General features: G+C 37.1%; 1 protein-coding gene across 1 annotated transcript; it reads left to right on the top strand.

The window, feature by feature from the left end:
• Nucleotides 1–3,007: 3,007 nt before the first annotated feature.
• LOC149222973 (putative xyloglucan endotransglucosylase/hydrolase protein 32) lies at nucleotides 3,008–7,011 on the top strand. The gene is made up of 5 exons (XM_089387738.1): nucleotides 3,008–3,038; nucleotides 4,725–4,868; nucleotides 4,973–5,073; nucleotides 6,007–6,227; nucleotides 6,555–7,011. The coding sequence occupies exons 1-5, from the start codon at nucleotides 3,008–3,010 to the stop codon at nucleotides 7,009–7,011; spliced, it is 954 nt and encodes a 317-aa protein (XP_089243864.1).
• Nucleotides 7,012–11,217: the final 4,206 nt, after the last annotated feature.

The following is an 11,217-nucleotide window of genomic DNA, read 5'->3' as shown; positions in this document are numbered from 1 at the left end:
GTTCTAAGAAGTAGGTGTGCAGCTCACTTGAAAAACATTCCAACTTGTCATCCTTCCATAGCACAACCTGTACCAGCTCATCTTTCATAGAATCCTTCACTCGTTCACCACATTTCGCCAAACTGTCCTAATTTCTGCATTCCTTCACAAAGTCGCTTTCTTACCCTTTGAACCAATCCAACCATCTCCTTCATTCCTGATCTTTATCAACAGAGTCCTAGACCCTTCAACACCTTCATCCAACCTTCATTTCCTTTTTCCCACCATTTTTCCACCTTCAAACCTCCAAAAATCACTTTCGGCCTCCTCCTGTAGAACTTCCTGTAGATCCCCTGCAGCCTCCTGTAGAAGTTCATGCGAGCGATTTTTCAAAGTCTGATCGCAATGGAAATCTCCAGAAGGGTACTAGGGACTTCTTAGGACCCCTCCACATCTTCCTCCTCATCTGCAAAAGCCAAATCCATTTTCCTTTGCCACCAAATCACTGCACAATCATAATTAGTCAAATCACAAGCATAATAAATCCACATAAAAATACTCAAAATTGTAAAAAGATGATTTCTTTCCATTTCTCTTTAGAATTAGCTTGAATAAATGAAATTTACCTTTTCAGTAATCAATGGCACCCATTCCAGTAGTTTCCATCTCTTTTCTTGCATGATTAGGGTTTGCTAGGGTTTGAGTTCCATTTCAGTTTTCATCCTCTTTTTGCAAGTAGAATAGCCCCCGTAGAATTAGTCTTCTGCCATCGTAGTAAAAGCTTCTTCTAAGAACTCATAGAAGTTGGCTTAAGCTCCTAGCGAACTTGTGCCTGCTGATCAAGTGATAGCCGCAGTAAGAGCTAGTACTTGTGCATACAACACCGTCACTTCTAAGTTTGTTACGAACTACCGGGTTGATAAAAGTAAAGAAGGGAGCCCTAGGAGTTGCAGCATTATTGCTGCAATACTGGAGCTCACCAGAATCCCAAAAAAATTATGAAAGACTAAGAAGATTAAAATGCAGAAACTGTAGAGCGCATTTTAAGGTTTCTATCTCTATAGTTTCACGGGTACATTCTATCACAAAATAACATTGGTAAATCTATGATCTCATGGGTACTGTTGGCTATAATATAACATTAGTAAATCTGTAATTGCATAGGTACCGTTGGTTATAATATAACACTAGTAAATATATAATTGCATAGGTATCGTTTCTACCCTATAACATAAGTAAATCCATAATTTGAGAGTGAAACCAACAAGTAATTTACACAATTTCAGAGGAAGATAAACATACATGAAATGAAAAACAAAGGGGAACACATACTACACATTACTCTGCTTGGAATCACCAGTTATTCTTCATTAATCTTTGAAAATGGAGTCCATATCATAGGTCCAAAATAATTGACATTTTTATAAGCATTAACAGCTCATGAACAAGCCATTGAACCAAGAGTTGGAACCTCTTTCTGTACACATAACTCGGAATACCTGCAAACACAGATTTCATACCTCTAGGAGTAGGATTTGGGAACCCTTTAAATGAGTTTCTTCCTCCTATTTATAAGGAGAGGTGGAGATTTGAACAAAAATTACAAAATATCTGAACGATGATCCAACTGCCTGAACTACTAGTTGTATGAGCATACAGAGGTTCTGCTACTCAAATGATGACAACATATTTGATTCCTTCTTTAAAATGCAACAATTTACAAAATAACAAAACATGGGAAAACTAAATGATGGCCACAACAAAATATCTCCATGTCAAATCCTGTGATCACCTTTGATAAGGCCATGTCTCTTCCAGGTGTTCCTCTGCAGTTATCGACCAATATGCATGTCGCTTTGTGCACTTAACTGCTTGAATTCCCACTTTCTAGAGTTGGAAGTGATTAACTGTGGTGGAATTAGCGGTGTTGTGTAACATAGCTATCAACTCATCCATCTTTGGTTATCTCCGAGATGTAGTATCACGTCTTATCATATCGTAATTATTATGAAAGAAATTTACGAAAACACAGAGTTGCAATCACCCTTGGCTCCTCTTGCTTAAGATCCTTTATCACTTATCAACCATGGGACCACTGCCTGTGACTAAAGGCTTAATGCATAGGTGCCACAATATTGGAGCCTTCTATCCTCGTAACTTCATTTGAAATAACATTCCAAAAACATAAAGTTTTGATGCCTTCAAGCTCCTCTTCCATTGGCCCTCTTCCTGTTTATCCCATGGGATCGGGTGCCATGACCTCAAGCTCAGCACTTGGGTTGTAAATCCTTTGGGCTCTTATCGGGGGCCCATGTCCCTTTGTAATTTGTGCTTCACCCTTGGTTATTTGGATGGTCATGACCAAGCGCCACCACATATCGGAGCCCCTTCAACATCAGAACTTTTCCAAATTAGAATTTACACAGGAGTTACGATATTCACATACCCGCTATGACCCATAGCACTTAGGTGTTAAATATTCCCTTGGATCTAGGTTTTGTGGATCTCTCACAACCATGTGTTAGTCAGCATTAAACGCCCTCTTCATCAGAAGTTTTAAAATTAAGAGTTCACATTGGTGTTACAAAAACTCCTACATTCGATGAGCTCACAGCTCTTGGTGTTCAGCCCCAGCTCTGTGCCCTCGATTCTTTTGAGTCTTCGTGACCAACAGCTACATGATTTCAAATCTCCTTCCATTAGAGGTTCTCCCAATAAGAATTAAAATAAAGTTATGATAGCCTCTCCCTACGAAATTCTTTATAATACTTGGGTGCTTGGCCTTGGTCTAAGCCCTTGGTTCGTTTAGGTATTTGTGACCAAGTGCTAGCATATATCAGAGCTCCTCTCATCATAAGCTTTTCAATTAAGAATTAAAGCAAATTTTCGATGCCACCATCCTCCGAAATTCCATCTTAGCACTTAGGTGCTTCGCCCTTTGTCCCTATGGTTTTCCATGATCGAGTGCTAGCCTGTATCAGATCCCCTCTCATCGGAAATTTTTGAAAAGGAATTCAAAAGGGTTCTGATGCCACTAACCTCCGATAAAATGCCCTCCGATATGCCTTTCTTCCGGTCTTCTCGATATCGGGTTCCGATGTGATCGGGTCCCAGATTTTGACACTCCTCTTTAGACTTTGACTTTCCTTTTGGCTTTGAGGCTTAGGCTTTTGATTTTGGCTTCCTCCTTGTGATTTCAGCCTCTGATATTTTCTCTCCTCTTTGGCCTTTTTGCACTTAGACTCCCCTTTTTGGCCACCATTTGACATCATTTGACACAATTGAGAAAAGGTATAATAGGTGACAACATATTGCACACCCCAATAAACTTTAGCAAATAATGAAGTAGCTATAACAAACACTGTGCACCTCAGTTAACTTTACCAAACATTGTACACCTCAATAAACTTTAGCAAACAATGAATTAGTTGTTGCACATAGTGCATTCTATAACTCGATATGAGAGTGATGTGTGATTGTGTCCATGCTCAATGTGATTTATTTTTAAATTGAAATAAATAAACATTTAGTTAATAAGAAATTTTTATAGTAAGTCTCTTATGAAAAAACCACATAGAATTTTTAGGGCCAATGCATTTCCAACCACTTACTGTGGTTCATCATCATAATAGAGATAGATAACTTGACCAAAGGAACAAATAAATATAATGGATATGCAACGTTTAAATCCAATAAAGAATATTATATTTACAAATATCATTAATTTTTAATTTTTATTTATTTTTTAATAAATTTATTTATTCATCAAATTAAAATTAAAAAATGAAAATCAAATAGAAAATCAATAAAATGAAGAAAAATAATAATTAAATAATTAAATCCAAAATAATAATAATATAGACTTGTATAATAAAATTAAAACAAAACCAAAAGGTAAAAGAAAAAAATAGAGAGATTTTCTATTCAATATTAAATAAATAAAATATAAATTCTAAAACTAAGAATTGGAAAATTTCTATTTTTAATTATTTGTTATTTTGATTTACTTATTTATTTAATATAAATTTCTAGATAATATATATTTTGATAATATATATTTATTTTCTATATAATGATATTTTGAAGATAAAAGAATAACAAAGAGTTAGGAATATTTTTATTTTTAATTATTTATTATTTATTATTTTGATTTAATTATATATTTAGCCCGATAGGCCTTCTTATGCATCAATTTTTTGGTCAACACTTTTACTTTGATCCGTTCAATTAAGTGAGACACTTTCAACCATTGATCGGAACTAGAAAACGAAACAACAGAAAATCAAGAAAGCACAAAAGATCAAGAGAAAAGATTCTATGCAGAAAATCAAAAGAGCATGAAAAAGCTCATAAAAAGCAAGGATTGAAAGAAAAAGGCTCAGAAAAAGCAAAGATTTTAAACACAAGAAAAAGCAAACGCTAATGAGCTTGGGTGTGCACAGCTCATACAACCCCTACAATTTCTTGTATGGGTTCAATGCATTCTTGCATATGCATCTGTGTCTTTAGATGTTCATGAATCTATCGTAATGGCGTTGACAACTGGTTCTTCGTCCATTCCATGCAGCGGTATTTATTTGGCCAAGCCATACAATAGGTGGTTGTTGCTCAAGGTCTTTCAAGACTGCCAAACAACACTGTCAATTTTCAAACTATTTCGATCAAATTGTTATTGTACTCTGGACTTCCAGTGGTTAATGATCAACCAGATCGCTGGGTGGAGAAGTTCAATGGTTGATGATCACTTCCATCTACGCCTGGTGTTCCTATGATGAATTATCTCAGGACTATGAAGTTTTCAGAAGGCTATGCCAATCTATGGGGTTCCCAACACCAAGAGGTTTCCCAAGATGAGTCCTCAGTAACACTCACATTAGACAGATCATCTGGTAACACACCTCTCTTCCCTTTTCATGTCTGAAAACGAACATGGCTTTAAACTCATTTATTTTAATCTAAAACTATGTGATACGTTGTCTGCTGTTGTTGACAGGTAGTGGGTTCAAGTCTAAAGAAGCTTACATGTATGGTTTTTTCAATGCTGCTGTTAAACTTCAGGCTGGTTACACTGCAGGAATCATCACTTCATTCTATGTAACTCTCTCGATTTTGTTGAATTTTTTAATTTTTTTTTAATAAAACTGTGTACATTATTTATTTTTTAAAAGGTGATGGAAATATTGTATTAAATTAAAATCCGCTTTTAGATTGTTGATTGTGGAGCAATGAGTACAATGAAAATTCTGAGAGGCTTAGCTGTTTTACCATTCTAAAGGACACATGGTTTTTTGGAGGTGTATATTTTCCAAAAAAATATGTAGATACACATAAAATTTACACTGGGTAGCAATTCATTGTTAAGGAAGAGTTGTCACAGAAGGAATACCATTTCTCATTAGGACCCCATCTTCCAAATTTACATTGGTAAGATCATCTGCAGTAGAATTGTTGATTCTCAGCCCATAAAAGAAACTAATAATAAAGAAAGGTTGTTTCTGATTTCTGATTCGATCAAATAATGGTTAGCTACCTACAAACCTTAGGCAAAGATCCATGAACAAGCTCATGCATAATTAGATGCAAATCTTCCAACACCGCTAAAAAGATCCATGAACAAGCTCATGCATAATTAGATGCAAATCTTCCAACACCGCTAAATCTGTGATGTTTTCTTCTTTAACTAGATAAAAGCTTAAAGTAATCTATATATATCTCAACTGCATTTTTTTGTGTAATTGTCTAACCCCCGACTGTCCTTAATTTCAATTTTTCTATCAAAATTAAGACTAACCCCTTTAAAAATAACCCAATAACACCTGCTACTCAAAAAGAAAAACTCTATAGATTATAGAAAACATCCTATATCATGTTTTTGTGGTGGAAGCTCCACCATTATCAAAAACACACAAAACTTTATAGGTATTTTCTACTTTTGTTCAATGCATCAATTGATGAATTAACTGAGTAGAAATTGATTCAGGTGATGGTGAGTCTAATCTGTGTTGTATAATTATGATTTTTACTCAGCTGTCAAACAACCAAGTTTACCCAGATTGGCATGACGAAATAGACATAGAGTTCCTGGGAACAATCCCTGGGGAGCCTTACACACTCCAGACCAACGTCTATGGAAACGGGACAGGAGACGGGAGCCATATCATAGGCAGGGAACAGCAATTCCATCTCTGGTTCGACCCTACTGAAGACTTTCATAACTACACAATTCTTTGGACACCTCGTCAAATCCTGTATGTATAATGATTTTTTTGGTTTAATGTTTACAATGTGAGATGTATTCTGTATTCTGATGTAAGTTGATTCCTGATGTAAATGTAAGTGTTTTGATGACTATTCGTATTTATTAACAGTGTTTATCACTATTCTCATTAATGCAAGGATTACACCATACTCCCATTTCTGATTATTTTCATCATTTTCTTGATTTGATAATGACAATGAAATTACCATCATTTTCTTTTGATTTGATAATGACATATGATGAAATTACCATCATTTTCTTGACTTGATAATGACAGATCATGAAATTACTGTGTTCCTACTGTCTGGTATTGCAGGTTCATGGTGGACAGTATTCCCATCAGAACATTTCCTAGGGTGAAGAGCCTGGGAGTGATTTACCCTTCCAAACCAATGTCAGTTTATGCAACTATATGGGATGCTTCTTCATGGGCAACAGATGGGGGAAGATACAAAGCCAATTACAGTTACCAGCCATTCCTCGCCACATACACAAACTTCATCACCGTGTCCTGCCCTCCAGTATTGAAGGACGAACTTTACAATCTGGATAATCAGTACTGTTCGCAAGGCAGAGTTTTGGACTGTAATTTCCCTCCCGAGCTCAACCAGTACCAGCTTCAAGCTCTGGATGTCGTACAAAAGAATTACATGGTCTACGATTACTGCCAAGATTTTAGGCGATATCCCAAGGGCTCGATGCCTGAATGTTCTGCAGTGCCCACTTCTTCCATTACCTCTGCTACTTCCAAGCGTTCAATAAACCTCCCTTGAGTGAGCGAGCAGGAATTAGATCCATGTTTTCGATCTGAATTATCTATTAATAAATTGAAATGGGGAGTGCAATCATGTATTTCATAAATTATACATAATAATTAACAGAGCTTGCCATACCAGGAAATCTATATCATGCATTTCAATGCCAGATGAGTACAAAATAAGCTATTTTATGTGCTCTTTCATCTTATTAGTCCCTGCCCTCAGGCATGGACTATAGTAATCGTTCGCCGCTGATATAGCATTAGTTGACCTGCTATTTGTCCCTGGTCATCAGCAATTACCCAAAGTTTTATTCCCGAGCCTGCTTTTTGATCTTATTTAGCCTCTTTCCAAAAAACCCAAGCTACATGCCGAAAACCAAAGCTGATGTGAGGCAAAAAGCATAGGTTATAGGAGGAGTACAGGTAATTACAACAAGCTGCTGTTCACTCGTGCATGAAGTAATGCTAGCATTAATCCTCTAGCGTTTAATGTTAGAGATTAATACCACTGCTATTGTATGTACCCTGCTACAGCACGCTGTATGCTTGCCACCTCATCTAGCACCGCCGTACACCTGCAAGCTCATGCGCCATCGTTACATGTACGCCTGCCACGGTATTTTGCTCATTGTGGCTTCTATAGTACCTAAGCTCATCGGCCCTGCGCTCCAGGCATAAATAAATGAAAGGGTAAGACTCGTTCCCTCCGATCAACCTGGGGCTGGCTATTAATGTAAGCATTCTTCCTTCGTGACAACCTGTCGCCTGCGCAGGGAAGCTTTGACGTACAGTTCTCAGGCGGCATAGCTCCACCATAGGTTAGTTAGTACCAACAGTGTGCTTCCTTCTGTCTATGGAATGCTTTTGTATCAGATGACAAGCTGCACATGAATCAGTAGTAAATTTATGAATTAACAGTAAATTTATATCTTTATTTTGATGCTAGATTTTAGAAATATATAATCTCACACTGTGATTGCAGAATTTTTGATTGCAGATTCTAGAAAGATCGAATCCATGACAAACTGTAAGTTTTCCTTATCTAGATAGCAGATTCTAGAAATATCTTCTTGATTACAGATTCTAAAAATATCTGATACATGATAATAATTATCTTTATCTCGAATACAAATTCCAGAAATTTCTAACCCATTTTCAGAAATTTCTAAAGGACAGGAAATTGGGGCTAAATGGCAACAAAGGAGATAAAAGGGAGATAAATGACTCACCGAATTGCACAGACGCAACAAAAACAGAGTGTGTTTCCTTCGATGGTTGCTTCTTCAACTAGCAGCTCTCGCCTCCAACGCCGAGACAAGATCCCTCCACTTTGGAAGTATCTAGCCAAAGCCGGGTCGCCTCAAAATGTCAAACTTTCCGGCAAAAGAAGGGGTTGCCGGAACCATTTGTGCGCCACCGCCAGTCGCTGAACTGGGCATAGCCATTGCTCGTTTTCGTTTTCACTTTTTTTCTTCAAAGCTTGTGGCACAAGCTGTTCGACCAGCGAACAGAGTGAAGCACAATACCAGGTTCCGCCTGTGTCTGCTCCATTTCCTTCAATCAACTGGGCGCGAATAGATTCTAGAGACGGTTCGCAATGTGGTTGGATCGCATGTCTCATCTCTTTCAGTCACTGTTCTAAGATTGTTAGCTAAAACGATGCGTCCATCCTAAACGTCAGCAAACACCTGGAAACTAAATCCTTGTAAATCAAACCTCCGCTTCTATGAATCCAACATTTTCAATCAATCAAACAGATGTCGCCATTGATTTGCAAATATTGAATCAAAAGAAAGCTAAATTGGACTCCCGACACGCAGGAAAAAATTCAAAAACATAAAAATCTATGAACAAAATAGAGCAGAGCGCCTTAAAATCGCGAGTTACACAGCAAATCTATGTAGTCTTTAACCATTTACGATGCAAAAACTCTTCAAATATCATTCAATTGTGAACATTTAAACAAAACCCCTGATCGGCAAATGCAAAGCAATACAATAATCGGAGTTTCTCAGAGCAAGAAAGAAGGCGATTCGGGGCCAAATTCTATACCGTGAAAATCAATGAAGCTCCGGCGCTTAAAAAGAGACCAAATCTGGACGAAATTGAGCGAAATTCAGATCTACTGGGATAAAAATCTGCACCAAAGAAGCTCGCGAGCCTTGTCTCTGCGGCAACGCGGCTTCGAGGTTACGGATGGATCCAAATCTTTATGTATACCGCTGCAACGTTCAAAACCTCGAAATGACCGGAAAAGATTGACGGGAAGGAAAAGTTCCGCAACGTGCGAGGCGTAGTTACTCGAAGCTCGATCGAACGTTTGTTGATCAGTTTTTGTAAATTTCTTTGATCCCACCCCTTCTCCAAGAAATTGAAAGATTAGGTCTGTACGCGCATCGAGTGTTTGCTAAAAGTGCTTACAACCGTCATAGAACTTACGAAGACAACGCAAATGTCACTTGCTCGCGAAGCTTAAAGCTATATTGACAACTGTTCACAATACATGCAAAGGGATGAATGTAGTTCACCTGCGCGTTAGAATTCGTGGCGTTGGAATATAGATTCTCTCGCGCGCCCATATACTTATATATGTGAGACCATAATATAGCTTGGGGCATATGTATGTATCTTATGCCTTCAAAGGGAGTAATGTCACGTGTCAGGCTAAAGACATGAGCATATGTGTGCCATGACCACGATATAACCCAAACAATGGACATTCATTTCTGGGAACTAAATACAATGTTTTACTGTCAGCAATGGGAACAAGAGCTCCGAAACAAATATTATCAAAACCTCTGGCTTCAGACGTTGTCGTGTATATCGTTGTGCCCCCATCGACCAATCTCAGAAGCAACCCTCCGGAGTTGAAGAACTAAGTTCCAACCCATCGCCTTAATTATGTTGGTATTAGTTAGGAATATGCTTATTGTACGCTATTTCTCACGAGTTTACTAACTTATGAATATTTATATAGTATTCAAATTTCAAAGCATAGATATCAAAGTACATATAAGTATAATCAATGCATGTTATTTCATGCCACTTGTAATGTCGCGCCCATGTCAAGTCGAAGCTCTTGCTAAGTCAATGTCTGTTCGTGTTTTTTCATGGATCATTCTCTTGGGAAGAAAACTTGTTGTGTACAGTTTCCTCAGAGAATTGATAGTATTGATCGATGCAGTTCGATAAATTGATAACAAAATTCATTTAAGAATGCAATTTTGCTACATCATGAATTTTATCTTGTTTGGATCACTAGTCCAGGTGCATGGGATTCACTTCCTATTTTCCATCAAGCTATAACAACATTCTACTCTGATCTATAACACCCAAGAAAATCCATTAAAATCAAACACATCATTAAAATCTATGTGGGTATTTTTGTTTAAAAGGACAGTTAATTCAGGCACGATGGAAATAATTATCTCCGCATGGAATTCTGTATGCTGATCGTTACAAAATCATCATGACCGAGTGGGATTTTCAAGAACATTTTTTGGATACTGAATACCATGCAACTCTCATATCCAACATAATTCTATTTAGCCTGTGACGATATATGCCTTTTCAACAATGATAATTATTATCCTCGATAATTATTATTATCGTGTAACCAAACTTTTTCTTTGATGTAACCATTGAACACCGCTGAAAATGTACTCTTATATGCATTTGTGCATTTTCATATATTTAATTAAAAATTTAATAACACACGTGTTTATTAATTGACATCTTTTCATAACAGGCATGAGCATAATTTAAGCATGGAAGCAACTCGTTTTCACTGTGGTTTGCTTGGAAGGTCCACAGTTTCTGCTTACAAAATTTCAAGCTCAAACTCAGTTCATTGTTTTATGCCATTGACTATATATTGATATGTGTTTTCCTCTACTTTGTAGTGCGTAATAGACAGGCTCAACTTCACGTAGGGACTCGCTGCGTCGCAGCTCCCCTTGTTCTACAAGGATTCTCAATCTTCATACCCAGTCAAGAAGAAAAAAAAATTCGATTCAGATATTTAAGAACAGTTTTCTCAAATTTATGGCTTTTCACAATTATGCTTCCCAAAAATAGTAAAGTGGGTTGTCTTACAGCAAGTGAAATACAAACATTTTTGACATTTTAACAAATGAACCTTGATAGCTGACTTTCCTGTTAGTCCAATTCTAACTCATGGCCTACTGGCATCGATTTTGGTACTTGAGTCAAATCAGTG

Source organism: Pinus tabuliformis, chromosome Q (genome assembly GCF_031772625.1).
Source record: "Pinus tabuliformis cultivar Carrire ecotype Pingquan chromosome Q, CPIR1, whole genome shotgun sequence".
NCBI lineage: Eukaryota > Viridiplantae > Streptophyta > Pinopsida > Pinales > Pinaceae > Pinus > Pinus tabuliformis.
The sequence above is the reverse complement of the archived record's forward strand: the minus strand, read 5'-3'. Positions and strand labels throughout refer to the sequence as shown.